Source organism: Salvelinus alpinus, chromosome 19 (genome assembly GCF_045679555.1).
Source record: "Salvelinus alpinus chromosome 19, SLU_Salpinus.1, whole genome shotgun sequence".
Taxonomy (NCBI): Eukaryota; Metazoa; Chordata; class Actinopteri; order Salmoniformes; family Salmonidae; genus Salvelinus; species Salvelinus alpinus.
The window spans coordinates 27,058,829-27,080,365 of NC_092104.1; the positions used below are offsets into that span (position 1 = coordinate 27,058,829).

Consider the following 21,537-nt stretch of genomic DNA (forward strand, 5'->3'; position numbering starts at 1 on the left):
CCCTTGGATCTGTGTGTGTCCCTTGGGTCTGTGTGTGTCCCTTGGATCTGTGTGTGTCCCTTGGATCTGTGTGTGTCCCTTGGGTCTGTGTGTGTGTGTCCCTTGGGTCTGTGTGTGTGTGTCCATTGGGTCTGTGTGTGTCCCCCCCTTGGGTCTGTGTGTGTCCCCCCCTTGGGTCTGTGTGTGTGTCCCCCTTGGGTCTGTGTGTGTGTCCCCCTTGGGTCTGTGTGTGTGTCCCTTGGGTCTGTGTGTGTGTGTCCCTTGGGTCTGTGTGTGTGTGTGTCCCTTGGGTCTGTGTGTGTGTCCCTTGGGTCTGTGTGTGTGTCCCTTGGATCTGTCTGTGTCCCTTGGATCTGTGTGTGTCCCTTGGATCTGTGTGTGTGTGTCCCTTGGGTCTGTGTGTGTGTGTCCCTTGGGTCTGTGTGTGTGTGTCCCTTGGGTCTGTGTGTGTGTGTCCCTTGGGTCTGTGTGTGTGTATCCCTTGGGTCTGTGTGTGTGTGACCCTTGGATCTGTGTGTGTCCCTTGGATTTGTGTGTGTCCCTTGGATCTGTGTGTGTGTGTCCCTTGGGTCTGTGTGTGTGTGTCCCTTGGGTCTGTGTGTGTGTGTCCCTTGGGTCTGTGTGTGTCCCTTGGATCTGTATGTGTCCCTTGGATCTGTGTGTGTCCCTTGGGTTGACTTTGTAGTTAACTCTTTAATAGCTAAGTGATGTTGGCCAGCAGAGATTAATGTATTCAATTCAATGATTGAATAGAGAAACTGACAGTCAAAGGCATGTCTGGAAATAAAATGACAACGCAAAGGTGCCTTCTGAGGTGTATACTACAAAACAGATTCAATGAGTTAGCCAGCTAACTTTGATAAACAACTAGAAATAACAGATGATTTTCTGGTTCATTAAGAAAGCTAAGCATAGATACATGTATGTGTTTTCGGTTGTTGAGTCAATGAGACAATGGCAATTTCAAGATAATCTTTCTGAAAACGTTCAACATTTTCAGAATATTCAAGCTCCTTGATCCTGCTTTGTAGTATAACCCTCTGTTCTGCAGTGTTTTTGTTGGTAAACAGAAAATACTTAACTGCCTCCACAAAATAATAAATTCACATATACCTATACAGACCACTTTCAATTGTTCACCATCATCACCTACTGTACCACAGACAAGTTGAACTGGAAACAGTTATGTAGATACCAATTCCGTGACCTTCACTGGTTTAAGTCAATAGCCACTGGCACCCACTTGCCCAAGCATCAATTTGGCAAATATCCTCATGCAGAAATCTATTCGCAGCCCATGCTTTGAATGACCCAGAATTATCGCCATGGTCCGCATGTCATTTCCCCAGTCAATGCACCATCCACCTGACATTAATATGAAGTCAGGACTGAACTGTAGCATATGCACAAAGCCAGTGTCAATTTAAATAGCCCGTCAAATACGGTCCATGGTTTTGGGTTCCAAAATAGAATGACTGAGTGAGTCACACAGACACAGACCTAAGTAATGGCCTTATCTCTGTGCCTCTGCAGTGGGTTAGAGAGGAAGTAACAGTCAGCCTCTGTCTTTATCTACAATACTACCGGCAGGTCACAGGTCATCCCTCTAAGCCTCCATTATACAACCACAGAAACTGCACTTCCCAGTAGTTTTTGCAATAAGGACGGCATTTAAAATTCCTTGGACGCTTCTGGGGCCCCAAACTCTCCTCCTCATCATCCTTGTCCTCTTCCTCCTACACCTTGAGGGCCTCATGCACGCCCACGGCGGACAGGCGTCGGTTGATGTTGCGGTAGCGGCATCGTAGCAGGTCCTTGTAGGTGGAGCGCAGATCCCGGTTAAAGAAGGCATAGATGAAGGGGTTCATGAGGGAGTTGGCATAACCCAGCCAGAGGAGGAACCTTTCCAGCCAGATGGGCACGCAGCTGCACTCCACCCCGCAGATGAAGGGCCTAGCTGTGGACAGGATGAAGAAGGGCAGCCAGCAGACAGAGAACACACCGACGATTACCCCCAGCGTGGTGGCCGCCTTCTGCTCCCTTTTGAAGATGGAGATGTTGCGGCGCTCGCGGGAAAGCAAACGGGATAGCGCCGCACACTCCTCGGCCACACCTTGCGGCTTCAGGCCCTGCATCCTCAGCGCCTCACTGGCCACTGTCTCCAGCCGCTCCCGCCGGGCAAAGTCGGTGAAGCGGTGCTTGAGACCGCTCTTGCGGGCGGCCCTGAAGATCTTGTAGTACATAAAGAGCATGACGAGCATGGGGATGTAGAAGGCCACAGCCGTAGAGTAGATGGTGTATCCAAAGTCCTGGCTGATGAGGCACACGCCGCCCGTGTGGACATTCTTGGCCCAGCCACAGAAGGGGGGCAGGGTGATGGAGGCGGACACCAACCACACCCCCAGGATCATCTTGGCCATCAGCTGGCCGTTCTGCCTGGCTGGGTATGTGAGGGGCCGGGTGATTCCCAGATACCTGAGAGAGAAGAAACAAAAATAATTTAGCAAGGTAAATTTTATTATCCCATATGGAAATGCAAGCAGGATAAACATACAAGGCTACATGCCCCCCTTCTGCGGCTGGGCCAAGAATGTCCAAACGGGCGGTGTGTGCCTACACCTCATGGTGTAGCCAGGACTTTGGCTACACCATCTACTCCAATGTAAAGATGGCGCTGGAGAACAAGGCTGACGTTTTACGTATTCCTAACCAATTGTGTTTTTTTGTTCGTTTTTTTGCGTTGTTTGTAACTTATTAACTTATTTTGTACATAATGTTGCTGCTACTGTCTCTTTTGACCGAAAATAACTTCTGGACATCAGAACTGCGATTACTCACCACGGACTGGCAGAATCCTTTTTTCCTTTAACAAGTCCGACATGAATGATATACCGCTTTCCCGGGAACAGGCCCAGATCCCCATCATTTGCGTAAAGAGAAGGTGGAGAAAAAGGGGCCATAGGGTGGACTGCCTTCTGAGAATTCATAGGCGATCGAATAAACCTCCACTTTCTTCCATTCTGCTAGCACACAGCAATCTTTGGAAAATAAATTCGATGACCTACGCGGAAGATTAAATTACCAACGGGACATTCAAAACTGTAATATCTTATGCTTCACGGAGTCGTGGCTGAACGACGACATTATCAACATTCAGCTGGCTGGTTATACGCTGTATCGGCAGGTTAGAACAGCTGCTGCACGATATCTAAGGAAGTCTCAAGGTTTTGCTCGCCTGAGTTAGAGTATCTCATGATAAGCTGTAGACCACACTATCTAACCTAGAGAGTTTTCATCTGTATTTTTCGTAGATGTCTACTTACCACCACAGACTGATGCTGGCACTAAGACAGCACTGAATGAGCTGTATTCTGCCATAAGCAAACAGGAAAACGCTCACCCAGAGACGCACTCCTAGTAGCCGGGGACTTTAATGCAGGGAAACTTAAATCTGTCCTACCAAATTTCTATCAGCATTTTAAATGTGCAACCAGAGGGAAAAAACTCTGGACCACCTTTACTTCACACAGAGACGTATACAAAGCTCACCCTCGCCTTCCATTTGGCAAATCTGACCATAATTCTATCCTCCTGATTCTATCCTCCTGCTTACAAGCAAAAATTAAAGCAGGAAGCACCAGTGACTCAATCAATTAAAAAAGTGGTCAGATGAAGCAGATGCTAAGCTACAGGACTGTTTTGCTAGCACAGACTGGAATGTTCCAGGATTCCTCTGATGGCATTGAGGAGTACATTACATCAGTCACTGGCTTCATCAATAAGTGCATCGATGATGTCGTCCTAACAGTAACTGTACGTACATACCCCAACCAAACGCCATGGATTACAGGCAACATCTGCACTGAGCTAAACGCTAGAGCTGCTGGACGCTTATAAGAAATCCCGCTATGCCCTCCGACAAACCATCAAACAGGCAAAGCGTCAATACAGGACTAAGATTGAATCGTACTACACCGGCTCTGACGCTCGTCAGATGTGGCAGGGCTTGCAAACCATTACAGACTACAAAGGGAAGCACAGCCGAGAGCTGCCCAGTGACACGAGCCTACCAGACGAGCTAAACTACTTCTATGCTCGCTTCGATGCAAATCACACTGAAACATGCATGAGAGCACCAGCTGTTTCGGAAGACTGTGTGATCACGCTCTCCGCAGCCAATGTGGGTAAGACCTTTAAACAGGTCAACATTCACCAGGCCGCAGTGCCAGACGAATTACCAGGACGTGTACTGCGAGCATGCGTTGACAAACTGGCAAGTGTCTTCACTGACATTTTCAACCTCTCTCTGTCCGCGTCTACAATACCAATATGTTTTAAGCAGACCACCATAGTCCCTGTGCCCAATAACACTAAAGTAACCTGCCTAAATGACTACCGACTCGTAGCACTCACATCTGTAGCCATAAAGTGCTTTGAAAGGCTGGTCATGGCTCACTTTAACATCATTATCCCAGAAACCCTAGACCCACTCCAATTTGCATACCGCCCTAACAGATCCACAGATGATGCCATCTCTATTGCACTCTACACTGCCCTTTCCCACCTGGACAAAAGGAACACCTATGTGAGAATGCTATTCATTGACTACAGCTCAGTGTTCAACACCACAGTGCCCTCGAAGCTCATCAATAAGCTAACATCCACACTGGGACTAAACACGTCCCTCTGCAACTGGATTCTGGACTTCCTGACGGGCCGCCCCCAGGTGGTAAGGGTAGGTAACAACACATCCGCCAAGTTAATTCTCAACACAGGGGCCCCTCAGGCGTGTGTGCTCAGTCCCCTCCTGTACTTCCTGTTCACACATGACTGCACGGCCAGGCACGACTCCAACACCATTTAAGTTTGTTGTGTCATTTAATGACTGGAACCGTGTGGTTCCAGGACAACAACCTCTCCCTCAACATGATCAAGACAATGGAGATGATTGTGGACTACAGGAAAAAGAGGACTGAGCACGCCCCCATTCTCATCAACGTGGCTGTAGCAGAGCAAGTTGAGAGCTTCAAGTTCCTTGGTGTCCACATCACCAACAAACTAACATGGTCCAAGCACACCAAGAGAGTCGTGACGGGGGCACGACAAAACCTATTCCCCCTCAGGAGACTGAAAAGATTTGGCATGGGTCATCAGATCCTCAAAAGGTTCTACAGCTGCACCATCGAGAGCATCCTGACTGGTTGCATCATTGCCTGGTATGGCAACTGCTCGGCCTCCGACCACAAGGCACTACAGAGTAGAGGTCGACCGATTAATCGGAATGGCCGATTAATCGGGGCCGATTTCAAGTTTTCATAACAATCGGAAATCGGTATTTTTGGGCGCCGATTTGCCGATATTTATTATTTTTTTTACACCTTTATTTAATCTTTATTTAACTAGGCAAGTCAGTTAAGAACACATTCTTATTTTCAATGACGGCCTAGGAACAGATTTTTAACCTTGTCAGCTCGGGGGATCCAATCTTGCATTGATTACATTGCACTCCATGAGGAACCTGCCTGTTAGCGAATGCAGTAAGCTAAGGTAAGTTGCTAGCTAGCATTAAACTTATCTTATAAAAAACAATCAATCAATGACTGTCATTGCTCCAATGTGTACTTAACCATAAACATCAATGCCTTTCTTAAAATCAATACACAAGTATATATTTTTAAACCTACATATTTAGCTAAAAAGAAATCCAGGTTAGCAGGCAATATTAACCAGGTGAAATTGTGTCATTTCTCTTGCGTTCATTGCACGCAGAGTCAGGGTATATGCAACAGTTTGGGCCGCATGGCTCTTTGCGAACTAATTTGCCAGAACTTTACGTAATTATGACAACATTGAAGGTTGTGCAATGTAACAGGAATATTTAGACTCATGGATGCCACCCATTAGATAAAATACGGAACGGAATCAAAAAATTTTTTTTTTCCCGAGGTGATAGTTTCCTGATTAGTCAAAGGTATATGGTTTAGAGAGAAATAGTCAACGCGTTATAATTCCTGTAATAACTTGCGGCTGAATTTGAAAGGGGTTCCTTCGTTATTTTACCGTTCATGTCTTCCATAGAGAATGTCTTGATCTACTTCAAATAAGGTCTGTGTTTCGTGCAGGCTTAAACCGCCTCAACGTTTTGATACCTGTGTAAATCTCACTAGGATAAGGTAACGTTTCTCAACATATTTTCATAAATCCACTCTACAATTTCTTTTTATCTTCGCTTATATTTAGCCAATATTGATCAGAGTTACCTTGTCCTATGGATATCTACACAGTTATAAAATTGGCACGGTGATGTAAGCCTACACGAAACACAGACCTTATTTTAAGTGAATCTAAAAATATCCTATGGAATAAATGAAGGAACCGCTTTTCAGATTTTGCTAGGTGTCATGGGAATTATGACTCGCACTTTGGTTGTCAATTCTTACCATGCCCATTATTAAAATAGGATTTCCTGCATATAGAAATTAAAGTTTTTGTTTTCAACATTCATCACAGGTAACTTAAACTCTATTTTTATTCAAACAGTTGAGAGTATTTGTCTCCTAAGCAGACTCTTCAGTATCATTGTCACTTCAGAGCTGTGTGTGTATTTATGTATTATATTAAGTTAAAATAAAAGTGTTCATTGTTCATTCAGTATTGTTGCAATTGTCATTATTACAAAAATGTGTGTATGATATACAGTGGGGAGAACAAGTATTTGATACACTGCCGATTTTGCAGGTTTTCCTACTTACAAAGCATGTAGAGGTCTGTAATATTTATCATAGGTACACTTCAACTGTGAGACACGGAATCTAAAACAAAAATCCAGAAAATCACATTGTATGATTTTTAAGTAATTAATTTGCATTTTATTGCATGACATAAGTATTTGATACATCAGAAAAGCAGAACTTAATATTTGGTACAGAAACCTTTGTTTGCAATTACAGAGATCATACGTTTCCTGGAGTTCTTGACCAGGTTTGCACACACTGCAGCAGGGATTTTGTCCCACTCCTCCATACAGACCTTCTCCAGATCCTTCAGGTTTCGGGGCTGTCGCTGGGCAATACGGACTTTCAGCTCCCTCCAAAGATTTTCTATTGGGTTCAGGTCTGGAGACTGGCTAGGCCACTCCAGGACCTTGAGATGCTTCTTACGGAGCCACTCCTTAGTTTCCCTGGCTGTGTGTTTCGGGTCGTTGTCATGCTGGAAGACCCAGCCACGACCCATCTTCAATGCTCTTACTGAGGGAAGGAGGTCGTTGGCCAAGATCTCGCGATACATGGCCCCATCCATCCTCCCCTCAATACGGTGCAGTCGTCCTGTCCCCTTTGCAGAAAAGCATCCCCAAAGAATTATGTTTCCACCTCCACGCTTCACGGTTGGGATGGTGTTCTTGGGGTTGTACTCATCCTTCTTCTTCCTCCAAACACGTCGAGTGGAGTTTAGACCAAAAAGCTCAATTTTTGTCTCATCAGACCACATGACCTTCTCCCATTCTTCCTCTGGATCATCCAGATGGTCATTGGCAAACTTCAGACGGGCCTGGACATGCCCTGGCTTGAGCAGGGGGACCTTGCGTGCGCTGCAGTATTTTAATCCATGACGGCATAGTGTGTTACTAATGGTTTTCTTTGAGACTGTGGTCCCAGCTCTCTTCAGGTCATTGACCAGGTCCTGCCGTGTAGTTCTGGGCTGATCCCTCACCTTCCTCATGATCATTGATGCCCCACGAGGTGAGATCTTGCATGGAGCCCCAGACCGAGGATGATTGACCGTCATCTTGAACTTCTTTCATTTTCTAATAATTGCGCCAACAGTTGTTGCCTTCTCACCAAGCTGCTTGCCTATTGTCCTGTAGCCCATCCCAGCCTTGTGCAGGTCTACAATTTTATCCCTGATGTCCTTACACAGCTCTCTGGTCTTGGCCATTGTGGAGAGGTTGGAGTCTGTTTGATTGAGTGTGTGGACAGGTGTCTTTTATACAGGTAACGAGTTCAAACAGGTGCAGTTAATACAGGTAATGAGTGGAGAACAGGAGGGCTTCTTAAAGAAAAACTAACAGGTCTGTGAGAGCCGGAATTCTTACTGGTTGGAAGGTGATCAAATACTTATGTCTTGCAATAAAATGCAAATTAATTACTTAAAAATCATACAATGTGATTTTCTGGATTTTTGTTTTAGATTCCGTCTCTCACAGTTGAAGTGTACCTATGATAAAAATTACAGACCTCTACATGCTTTGTAAGTAGGGAAACCTGCAAAATCGGCAGTGTATCAAATACTTGTTCTCCCCACTGTATATATATATATATTTGTATTTTTTTTAATTTTTTTTTTTTTTTTTTTTATAAATCGGGATCGGCTTTTTTTGTCCTCCAATAATCGGTATCGGTATCGGCATTGAAAAATCATAATCGGTCGACCTCTACTACAGAGGGTAGTGCGAATGGCCCAGTCCATCACTGGGGCCAAGCTTCCTGCCATCCAGGACCACTATACCAGGCGGTGTCAGAGGAAGGCCCTAAAAATTGTCAAAGACTCCAGCCACCCTAGTCATAGACTGTTCTCTCTGCTCCCGCACAGCAAGCGGTACCGGAGAGCCAAGTCTAGGTCCAAGAGGCTTCTAAACCGCTTCTACCCCCAAGCCATAAGAATCCTGAACATCTAATAAAATGGCCACCCAGACTATTTGCATTGCCCCCCCCCCTATTTTACATCACTGTTACTCTCTGTTGTTATCATCTATGTGTAGTCACTTTAATAACTCTACCTACATGTACATATTACCTCAACTAACCGGTGCCCCCGCACATTGACTCTGTACCGGTACCCCCCGTATATAATTTCGCTATTGTTATTTTACTGCTGCTCTTTAAATTACTTGTTACTTTTATTTATTATTCCTATCCGAATTTTTTTTTTAACTGCATTGTTGGTTAGGGGCTCATACAGTGCCTTGCAAAAGTATTCATCCCCCTTGGCATTTTTCAAAATTTGTTGCTTTACAACTTGTAATTTAAATAGATTTTTATTTGGATTTCATGTAATGGACATAGTCAAAAAATTCAAAAAATATTAAAATGCAAAAGTGGTGCGTGCATATGTATTCAACCCCTTTGCTATGAAGCTCCTAAATAAGATCTGGTGCAACCAATTACCTTCAGAAGTCACATAATTAGTTAAATAAAGTCCACCTGTGTGCAATCTAAGTGTCACGTGATCTGTCAAATGATCTCAGTATATATACACCTGTTCTGAAAGGCCCTAGAGTCTGAAACACCACTAAGCAAGGGGCACCACCAAACAAGCGGCACGATGAAGACCAAGGAGCTCTCCAAACAGGTCAGGGACAAAGTTGTGGAGAAGTACAGATCAGGGTTGGGTTATAAAAAAATATCAGAAACTTTGAACATCCCACGGAGCACCATTAAATCCATTATTCAAACATTTTAAGAATATGGCACCACAACAAACCTGCCAAGAGAGGGCCTCCCACCAAAACTCACAGACCAGGCAAGGAGGGCATTAATCAGAGGCAACAAAGAGACCAAAGATAACCCTGAAGGAGCTGCAAAGCTCCACAGCAGAGATTGGAGTATCTGTCCATAGGACCACTTTAAGCCGTACACTCCACAGAGCTGGTCTTTACGGAAAAGTGGCCAGAAAAAAGCCATTGCTTAAAGAAAAAAATAAGCAAACACGTTTGATGTTCGCCAAAAGGCATGTGAGAGATTCCCCAAACGTATGAAAGAAGGTACTCTGGTCAGATGAGACTAAAATGTAGCTTTTTGGCCATCAAGGAAAACGTTATGTCTGGCACAAACCCAACACCTCTCATCACCCCGAGAACACAATCCCCACAGTGAAGCATGGTGGTGACAGCATCATGCTGTGGGGATGTTTTTCATCGGCAGGGACTGGGAAACTGGTCAGAATTGAAGAATGGTGCTAAATACAGGGAAATTCTTGAGGGAAAACTGTATCAGTCTTCCAGAGATTTGAGACTGGGACGGATGTTCGCCTTCCAACAGGACAATGACCCTAAGCATACTGCTAAAGCAACACTCGAGTGGTTTAACTTCTTATGGCTGCAGGGGCAGTATTGAGAAGCTTGGATGAAAGGTGCCTAGATTAAACAGCCTGCTCCTCAGTCATAGTTGCTAATATTTGCATAGTATTATTAGTATTGGATAGAAAACACTCTGAAGTTTCTAAAACTGTTTGAATTATGTCTGTGAGTATAACAGAACTCATATGGCAGGCAAAAACCTGAGAAGTTCCACTTCCTGTTTGGATTTTTTCTGGGGGTGGCAGATTTTCAACTAAGCTCTCATTGAAATTACAGCGAGATATGGATGAGTTTTCACTTCCTACGGCTTCCACTAGATGTCAACAGTCAATGACTCTAATGTGAAGGGGGGCCGAAGGAGACAGGAATTAGTCACCACTGCCACGAGCTGACCATGCTTTGACCACGCGCGTTCACGGGATAGGCAGCTCCGTTCCATCGCTCAACTGAAGTCAATCTAATTCTCCGGTTGGAACGCTATTCAAGATGTATGTTAACAACATTCTAAAGATTGATTCAGTACATCGTTTGACATGTTTCTACTGACTGTTACGGAACTTTTGGACATTTCGTCACGTTATAGTGGACGCGCTTTGTGACTTTGGAATTGTTTACCAAACGGGCTAACCAAAGTAGCTAATTGGACATAAATAACGGACATCATCGAACAAATCAAGCATTTATTGTGGACCTGGGATTCCTAGGACTGCATTCTGATGAAGTTCATCAAAGGTAAGGAAACATTTATCATGTATTTTCTGGTTTCTGTTGACTCCAAAATGGCGGCTAATTGTATTATATTTCTGAGCGCCGTCTCAGATTATTGCATGGGTTGCTTTTTCCGTAAAGTTTTTTTGAAATCTGACACAGCGGTGGCATTAAGGAGAGGTATATCTATAATTCCATGTGTATAACTTGTATTATCATCTACATTTATGATAAGTATTTCTGTTGAAACGATGTGGCTATGCAAATGCACTTGATGTTTTTGGAACTAGTGAATGTAACGTGCCAATGTAAACTCCGATTTTTTATATAAATATGAACTTTATCAAACAAAACATGCATGTATTGTGTAACGTGAAGTCCTATGAGTGTCATCTGATGAAGATAATCAGAGGTTAGTGATTCATTTTATCTCTATTTCTGCTTTTTGTGACTGCTATATTTCACTGGAAAAATGGCTGTGCTTATTGTGGTTTGGTGGTGACCTAACATAATCGTTTGTAGTGCTTTCGCTGAAAAGCATATTTGAAATCGGACACTTTGGTGGGATTAACAACAAGATTACCGTTAAAATGATATAAGACACATGTATGTTTAAGGAATTTTAATTATGAGATTTCTGTTGTTTGAATTTGGCGCCCTGCACTTTCACTGGCTGTTGTCATATCGATCCCGGTAGCGGGATTGCAGCCATATGAAGTTTAAGGGGAAACATTTAAATGTATTGTAATGGCCTAGTCAAAGCCCAGACCTCAATACAATTGAGAATCTGTGGTATGACTTAAAGATTGCTGTACACCAGCGGAACCCATCCAACTTGAAGGAGCTGGAGCAGTTTGCATTGAAGAATGGGCAAAAATCCCAGTGACTAGATGTGCCAAGATTATAGAGAGACATACCCCAAGAGACTTGCAGCTGTAATTGCTGCAAAAGGTGGCTCGACAAAGTATTGACTTTTGGGGGGGGGTAAATAGTTATGAACGTTCAAGTTTTCTGTTTTTTTTTCTTCTTATTTCTTGTTTGTTTCACAATAAAACATATTTTGCATCTTCAAAGTGGTAGGCATGTTGTGTAAATAAAATGATACAAACCCCCCAAAAATCTATTTTAATTCCAGGTTGTAAGGAAACAAAATAGGACAAATGCAAAGGGGGGTGAATACTTTCGCCAGCCACAATCTTGCATCTAATCAAATGTGTAAGCATTTCACTGTAATGTTCACCTGTTGTATTCGGCGCATGTGACTAATAACATTTGATTTGATTAGACAATACAAAACATAGAGACACTGGGGCAGCAAGATCAGGAAAACACTACAGCACTCCGAGCTAGAACATAACGTTCTGAGAACCATATGTTGTTTAAAGCTTGGTGAGAGCGTTCAGTAGATGTTCTATGGTTATTTTGCATACAACATTCCCAACCCTTTCTGGGAATGGTGCAAGATAGGTATTAAAGGAACTTGACAAAACATTTGTATTTTCTTTATTTTTATTACTTTAACTGAATGTTTTCTAAAAGTTCTAACATGGTTACATTTAATACTTTTTTTTGGTAATGGACGTTTCAACTGGTTTGACATTGGGAACAACATTGGGAAAAACGTTCTTTCAGTACTTCAGCATAACATTTCCTACAGGTTTCCTCATGGTTCTATTGAAAGTAATGTTCTCAATTAGTTCAGAGAACGTTAAGAAATAACGTTCTTCTACAGAACATTCCACACGCGTTCCCATGTAATTCTATTTAATGTCATATTTTTATAACATTCTGGGAGCATAAAAAAATGGTGTGACTTAGATGTTCTCAGAACGTTCAAAGAATGTATGTATCTCTTATGTCAGTCCTTGGCAATATTCCGGGAATGTAAAAAATAATCTACACATTAACATCAATTAGCTCTAAATTCCATTCTCAGAACATGAAGAAAACTTTACATACAAAAATAGAAGAAAATGTAAGTAACTTTCACAGAACGTTCTAAGAATGTTATTTAAAAACATATACATTCCGTTCTCTTATTGACTGGGTGATAGCAATCTGAGAGTTTTTCCAGGATCAGACTGGTAGGTTGGTGTATGTGTCTTGCCTTGGTTACACAACAACAGTCATGCCACCACTCCACTCCACTCCACTCACTCCCCCATCCCAACTCTTACTAATGCATTAATAACCATCTCAGTCTCAAACTCTCTTTCTCTGTCAGTCCCAGGGCACTTACACCGCTGTGGTAAGACTGAATGGGTAACTAAATACAGTGCATTCTCCGAAAGTATTCAGAGCCCTTGACTTTTTCCACATTTTATTCTAAAATTTATTGAATTGTTTTTTTCTCTCTCATCAATCTACACACAATACCCCATAATGACAAAGGTAAAACAGGTTGTTTATTTTTTTAAATGCAAATGTATTAAAAATTTTAAACAAAAAACCCTATTTACATAAATATTCAGACCCTTTGCTATGAGACTCGAAATTCAACTCAGGTGCATCATATTTCCATTGATCATCATTCAACAACTTGATTGGAGTCCACCTGTGGTAAATTGAATTGATTGGACATGATTTGGAAAAGCACACCCCGGTCTATATAAGGTCCAACAGTTGACAGTGCATGTCAGAGCAAAAACTAAGCCATGAAGTTGAAGGAATTGTCCGTAGAGCTCCGAGACAGGATTGTGTCGAGGCACAGATCTGGGCAAGGGTAGCAAAAAACGTCTGCAGCATTGAAGGTCCCCAAGAACACAGTGGCCTCCATTTTTAAATGGAAGTAGTTAGGAACCACCAATACTCTTCCTAGAGCTGGCTGCCCAGCCAAACTGAAGAATCGGGGGATAAGAGCCTTGGTCAAGGAGGTGACCAAGAACCTTCCAGAAGGACAACCATCTCTGCAGCACTCCACCAATCACTCCACGGAAGCCACTCCTCAGTAAAAGGCACAACAGCCCGCCAGCTTGGTGTTTGCCAAAAGGCACCTAAAGAACTCTCAGACCATGAGAAACAAGATGATCTGGTCTGAAACATCTATGCTAGCTGGGTAGTATATCTATCCAGTAATACTCTGGCCTACAACATGTATCCATTTGACATGGCCTACCCACATATGTACAGTGCATTCAAAAAGTATTCAGACCACTTGACTTCTTCAACATTTTATTTGGTGACATGAATATATTTAATATAGTTTTATCTAAAAAGGTTTACTTTTTTATGTTTAACTTTTTTTATGCAATTCACTGAGGATGGTCCTCCCTTTCCTCATCTGAGGAGCCTCCACTGCTTGACTTATTCTACATTTTGTTGTATTACAGCCTTACTTCAAAATTGATTTTAAAATAAAATGTCTCACCCATCTACACACAATACCCCAAAAGGACAACTTAAAAAAAAAACATTTTTGTCAATACATGTTAGAATCATCTTTGGCAGCAATTACGGCCATGAGTCTTTTTGAAGTAAGTCTCTAAAAGCTTTGCACACCTGGATTGTACAATATTTGCACTTTTATTTTTATTCTTCAAGCTCTGTCAAGTTGGTTGTTGATCATTGCTAGACAGCCATTTTCAAGTCTTGCCATAGATTTTCAAGCAACTCCAGTATATTTAGCCTTGTGTTTTAGTTTATTGTCCTGCTGAAAGGTGGATTTGTCTGTTGGAAAGCTGACTGAACCATGTTTCCTCTAGGATTTTGCCTGTGCTTAGCTCTATTCCATTTATTTTTATTCCCCCCCAAAAACTCCCTAGTCCTTGCCGATGACACGCATACCCATAACATGATGCAGTCATGCTTGAAAATACACCATGCTTGAAAATATAAAGAGTGGTACTCAGTGATGTGTTGAGTTGGATTTGCCCCAATCATAACACTTTGTAATCAGGACATAAAGTTAATTTCTTTGACACATTTTACTTCAGTGCCTTATTTATTCTGTACAGGCTTCCTGCTTTTCACTCTGTAATTTAGGTTAGTATTGTAAAGTAACTACAATGGTGTTGATCCATCCTCAGTTTTCTCCTATCACAGCCATTAAACTCTGTAACTGTTTGAAAGTCACCATTGGCCTCATGGTGAAATCCCTGAGTGGTTTCCTTCTTCTCCAGCAACTGAGTTAGGAAGGATGCCTGTATCTTGGTAGTGACTGGGTGCATTGATAAATCATCCAAAGTGTAATTAATAACTTCACCATGCTCAATGGGATATTTAATGTCTGCTTTTGTTTTTACCCATCTACCAATAGGGGCACTTCTTTGAATCTGTGTTTGAAATTCATTGCTCAACTGAGGGACCTTACAGTATGTGTGGGGTAGAGATGAGGCATCAACAATCATTGTAACCACTATTATTGCACACAGAGTGAGTCAATGCAACGTATTGTGACTTAAGAAAATGTTTACTCCTGAACTTATTTAAGCTTACCATAAAACAGGGGTTGAATATGTATTGCCTCAAGATATTTCAGCTTTACATTTTTTATTAATTTGTAAAAATGTCTCAAAACATAATTCCACTTGACATTACGGAGTGTTGTGTGTAAACCAGTTACACCCAATCTCAATTTAATCCATTTTAAATTCAGGCTGTAACACAACAAAATGTTGAAAAGGTCAAGGGTTGTGAAGACTTTCTGAAGACACTGTAGCTAGCTCCCAAAGACTGAAATAAGATAAATATCTGTTTTCAAGTGCACTTTAAATTTGCAGCATGCAATATGAATTGTTTTGATCGTATGAATAGGGAACTCTGTTGACCGTTTAGCCAAATTATTGAAAGCTAGCCAATGTTACAGTTTGAGTAGCCTAGCCAGCTACTGTAAATGTCAGTTTGTGTTTCATTAGCTATCTCTGTCAGTGAATGACATTTTGTAATCATGCTTATGCATGATTATATGCCTCATTTCAAGTAACTAGCTGCATGATTTAAAGAAACATTCAATCATAAACGTTGCACGGAAACCGAAATAAAAGCATGTCGATAGAAAGTGTGTGTGTTTGAGTGTGTCATGTATGCTAGAATGGAGGTTTAAACACGACAGCTGCATATACATATTAGCCAATACATATGGCATAGCCTACACATATAGCATACGTTGCAATAAAATCTTCTCTAAAAAAACGGTTGTATAATGTGCTCTGCAATAAGATAAACAAAGTTTTCAAATAGCAGCTTCCCAATATCATGATAGGCATGCATACTGTTGGATGCATTGGAATATAAGGTATGGAGAATGATAAAGAGCCTGTAGGAAATTTTGAAAAAGCAGTTGGGAATTTAATGTTTTAGTTTAAAATGCTAAATGTTCATTTAATGTGAGTATATTAAGGTGGTTTAAATGATTAGCTTTTCTACTAACCTTCTAAAGGTACCAAAACCTTGCCAATCCATTCATTAATCTACTAACTATGACAGAGTGTGAGACATGTTACCCATAATGTACGTATGTATATCAAGTGCTGTGGAGGGCTCCATCTTACAATGTTGCAGTCCAGAAATGAGAGCTTTACCATCTATGCCAAAAGCCTGGACCTCTGATGGAGACTGTAGAACTGTCAGTATTCCCCCTTTCTCTCTAGGAGCATTTGTGTGCCCAGGCCCCATAGGCATATCAAAAGAATCCCACCATGGTCACCAATGTAGCTGACCGATGTAGAGAGAGAAGTGCCTTAGCAAAATGAAATCTAAAACTGGTGTGGTCCAGAGACGAGAAATGTACCATCTATGGCAAAAGCCTGGGCTCCTGAAGCGGACAATAGAATTCTCCGCACTGAATGTTACAATAGTAAAATAATCTGTTTGTTACCTGTTAAACTGATTCTACATTGAATTTAGACTTTGAGTTGCTCAAACAAGTACGTGTATCTGTAGTTGCCGTTCAACCCAAAACAATGCACTAGACCAGGGGTGTCAAACATACGGCCCGCGGGCCGGAACCGGCCCCCAAGGAGGTTCGATCAGGCCCGCAGGATAATTTGAAAGTGGAAAAAATGCATAAAAGACATGGAATTAATATTTTTAATTCGCTGCAATTCATGGATTATCCGCTAAGGGGCGCACTCTTTCCATCAGAGTAGAAGACAAGCCGCATCACTGAGACAGACTGAAAACAGCAGACGGTATCAATGCGCCATCTGCTGCTTGTTACGACGTTGTTAATACCTTGGTCTCTACCTCTCCGCTACACCCTCATTAGCCAAAATGTCGTTATCCAAACGGAGAAAAGTAGATAAGGAGTGTAGAATTTTCAAAGAAAAATGGACCACGTCCTATTTATTTACAGAGATGCACGGAAAACCTTCGTGCTTGGTGTGTTTGCAACAAGTTTCGGTATTGAAGGAATATAATATTCGACGCCACTACGAGACTCATCACAGCGAAAAATATGACGGCTTGCAAGGACAACTGAGAAGAGATAAGATTAACGAATTGTCCAATCAGGCCCGCGTGTGGTTTGAGTAAAAAATAAAATGAACTCAGTATACTTTAAAATGACTCAAATCAAATTGAAACAAACAATTTGTAGATTGTGCCCAGCTCGCTAATAATCACCAGAATGAAAGCTAGACATAGAAAATTCCCAGAACGATGGATAGAGAACAATTCAGTTTCCAATTTTGATGTAGAGGAAATGCAACAAATTTTCAATGCGGCCCTCCGGACCTCACTGAAGACCGAATGCGGCCCCCAGGGCAAGATGAGTTTGACACCCCTGCACTAGACTGTGTATGACAAAATCCACAAAGAAAAGACAACAGGTGAATGCATACGTGGTCCCAAAGTCTAAATAGTGAATGCTTTTCCAACAGTCTTGAAGAAGTTCCCACATATTCTGAGCACTTGTTGGCTGCTTTTCCTTCACTATGCGGTCCAACTCATCCCAAACCATCTCAATTGGCTTGAGATCAGGTGATTGTGGAGGCCAGGTCATCTGATGCAGCACTTCATCACACTCCTTCTTAGTTAAATAGCCCTTTGGTTAAATAGCCTGGAGGTGTGTTGGGTCATTGTCCTGTTGAAAAACGAATTATAGTCCCACTAAGTGCAAACCAGATGGGATGGTGTATTGCTGCAGAATGATGTGGTAACCATGCTGGTTAACTGTGCCTTGAATTCTAAATAAATCACTGACAGTGTTGCCAGCAAAGCACGCCCACACCATCACACCTCCTCCATGCTTCACGGTGGCAAACACACATGCAGAGATTATCCGTTCACCTACTCCGCGTCTCACAAAGACACAGCAGTTGGAACCAAAAATCTCAAATTTGGACTCATCAAACCAAAGGAGAGATTTCCACCAGCCTAATGTCCATTGGTTGTGTTTCTTGGTGCCCTTTAGTAGTGGTTTCTTTGCAGCAATTTGACCATGAAGGCCTGATTCACACAGTCTCCTCTGAACAGTTGATGTTGAGATGTGTCTGTTACTTGAACTATGTGAAGCATTTATTTGGGCTGCAGTCTGAGGTGCAGTTAACTCTAATGAACTTATCCTCTGCAGCAGAGGTGACTCTGGGCCTTCCTTTTCTCTGGCGGTCCTTATGAGAGCCAGTTTCATAATAGCGCTTGATGATTTTTGCTACTGCACTTGAAGATACTTTCAAAGTTCTTGAAATGTTCAGGATTGACTAACCTTCATGTCTTAAAGAAATTATGGACTGTCATTTCTCTTTGCTTATTTGAGCTGTTCTTTCCATGATATAGCCCTATTTGGTTAAAGACCAAGTCTATCTTCTGTATACCACCCCGACTTTGTCAAAACACAACAGTTTGGCTCAAAAGCATTAAGAAGGAAAGGAATTCCACAAAATAACTTTTTACAAGGCACATCTGTTAATTGAAACGCATTCCAGGTGAAGCTGTTTGAGAGAATGCCAAGAGTGTGCAAAGCTGTCATAAAGGCAAGGGGTGGCTATTTGAAGAATCTCAAATCTCAAATATATTTTGATTGGTTTAACACACGATTCCAGATGTGTCATTTCATAGTTTTGATGTCTTCACTATTATTCTACAATGTAGAACATAGTAAAAATAAAGAAAACCCCTGGAATGAGTAGGTGAGTCCAAACTTTGAGCCGGTACTATATATATACAGTTGAAGTCGGAAGTTTACATACACTTCGGTTGGAGTCATTAAAACTTGTTTTTCAACCACTCCACAAATTTCTTGTTAACAAACGATAGTTTTGGCAAGTCGGTTAGGACATCTACTTTGTGCATGACACAAGTCATTTTTCCAACAATTGTTTACAGACAGATTATTTCACTTACAACTCACTGTATCACAATTCCAGTGGGTCAGAAGTTTACATACACGAAGTTGACTGTGCCTTTAAACAGCTTGGAAAATTCCAGAAAATGATGTCATGGCTTTAGAAGTGCCTGTCACCAAGGCTCGATCCTAGGCCCCACGCTCTTTCCAAATTACATCAACAACATAGCTCAGGCAGTAGGAAGCTCTCTCATCCATTTATATGCAGATGATAGTCTTATACTCAGCTAGCCCCTCCCCGGATCTGGTGTTAAATTCTCTACAACAAAGCTTTCTTAGTGTCCAACAAGCTTTCTCTACCCTTAACCTTGATCTGAACACCTCCAAAACAAAGTTATGTGGTTTGGTAAGAATAATGACCCTCCTCCCACCGGTGTTATTACCACTGAGAGCTTGAGGTAGTCACCTCATACAAGTACTTGGGAGTATGTCTAGACGGTGCACTGTCCTTCTCTCAGCACATGTCAAAGCTGCAGGCTAAAGTTAAATCTAGACCTGGTTTCCTCTATCGTAATCGCTCCTCTTTCACCCCAGCTGCCAAACTAACCCTGATTCAGATGACCATCCTACCCATGCTAGATTACGGAGACATAATTTATAGATTGGCAGGTAAGTGTGCTCTCGAGCGGCTAGATGTTCTTTACCATTCGGCCATCAGATTTGCCACCAATGCTCCTTATAGGACACATCACTGCACTCTATACTCCTCTGTAAATTGGTCATCTCTGTATACCCGTCGCAAGACCCACTGGTTGATGCTTATTTATAAAACTCTTAGGCCTCCCTCCCCCTATCTGAGATATCTACTGTAGCCCTCATCCTCCACATACAACACCCGTTCTGCCAGTCACATTCGGTTAAAGGTCCCCAAGTCACACACATCCCTGGGTCGCTCCTCTTTTCAGTTCGCTGCAGCTAGCGACTGGAATGAGCTGCAACAAACACTCAAACTGGACAGTTTTATCTCAATCTCTTAATTCAAAGACTCAATCATGGACACTCTTACTGACAGTTGTGGCTGCTTTGTGTGATGTATTGTTGTCTCTACCTTCTTGCCCTTTGTGCTGTTGTCTGTGCCCAATAATGTTTGTACCATGTTTTGTTACTACCATGTTGTTGTTATGTTGTGTTACTACCATGCTGTGTTGTCATGTGTTGCTGCTTTGCTATGTTGTTGTCTTAGGTCTCTCTTTATGTAGTGTTGTCTCTCTTGTTGTGATGTGTGTTTTGTCCTATATTTATATTGTATTTACTTTTTATTTTGAATCCCAGGCCCCCGTCCCCGCAGGAGGCCGTCATTGTAAATATAATTTGTTCTTGACTGACTTGCCTAGTTAAATAAACGTTAAATAAATAAAATTAAAAAAGAACACAGTGGCCTCCATCATTCTTAAATGGAAGCAGTTTGGAACCACCAAGACTCTACCTAGAGTTGGCCGCCTGGCCAAACTGAGCAATCACCGGAGAAGGGCCTTTGTCAGAGAGGTGACCAAGACCCGATGGTCACTCTGACAGAGCTCCAGAGTTCCTCTGTGGAGATGGGAGAACCTTCCAGAAGGACAACAATCTCTGCAGCACTCCACCAATCAGGCCTTTATGGTAGAGTGGCCAGACGGAAGCCACTCCTTGGTAAAAAGGCACGTGACAGCCCGCTTGGAGTTTGCCAAAAGGCACTTAAAGGACTCTCAGACCATGAGAAACAAGATTCTCTGGTCTGATGAAACCAAGATTGAACTCTGGCCTGAATGCCAAACGTCACGTCTGGAGGAAACCAGGCAGCGCTCATTACCTGGCCAATACCATCCCTACGGGGAAACCTGGTGGTGGCAGAATCATGCTGTGGGGATGTTTTTCAGCGGCAAGGATCGAGGGAAAGATGAACGGAGCAAAGTACAGAGAGATCCTTGATGAAAACCTGCTCCAGACCACTCAGGACCTCAGACTGAGGTTCACCTTCTAACAGGACAACGACCATAAGCACACAGCCAAGACAATGCAGCAGTGGCTTCGGGCCAAGTCTCTGAATGTCCTTGAGTGGCCCAGCCAGAGCCCGGACTTGAACCTGATCAAACATCTCTGCAGAGACCTGAAAATAGCTGTGCAGCGACACTTCCCATCCAACCGGACAGAGCTTGAGAGGATTTGCAGAGAAGAATGGGAGAAACTCCCCAAATACAAGTGTGCTAAGCTGATAGTGTCATAGAAGACTCGAGGCTGTAATCACTGCCAAAGGTGCTTCAACAAAGTATTGAGTAAAGGATATGAATACTTATGTAAATGTGAATATATTGGGGCTCCTTAGAGTTGTTTTATAACATTATATTTTCAAGGTATATTAACAGAAAACACATATCTTGTACACTAAGGACCTGTGGAATAGTTGCAGGGTAGAGAAGAGAAGAATGTGCCTATTTGAAAGCTATAAAATAAATGAATAGCTCCCGACATGTTTAATTTTTTAAAAGTAGCTTTC

At 42.3% G+C, this 21,537-nt stretch overlaps 1 protein-coding gene across 1 annotated transcript in view; it reads right to left on the minus strand.

Moving 5' to 3' along the window:
• Positions 1-319: 319 nt before the first annotated feature.
• Positions 320-21,537, minus strand: part of htr7c (5-hydroxytryptamine (serotonin) receptor 7c) — an 85,101-nt gene continuing 63,883 nt past the window's right edge. The window contains exon 2 of the mRNA XM_071354125.1: positions 320-2,475. Within this exon, the coding sequence (XP_071210226.1) occupies positions 1,737-2,475 (739 nt within the window). The 3' untranslated portion in view covers positions 320-1,736. The remainder of the gene's footprint in view (positions 2,476-21,537) is intronic.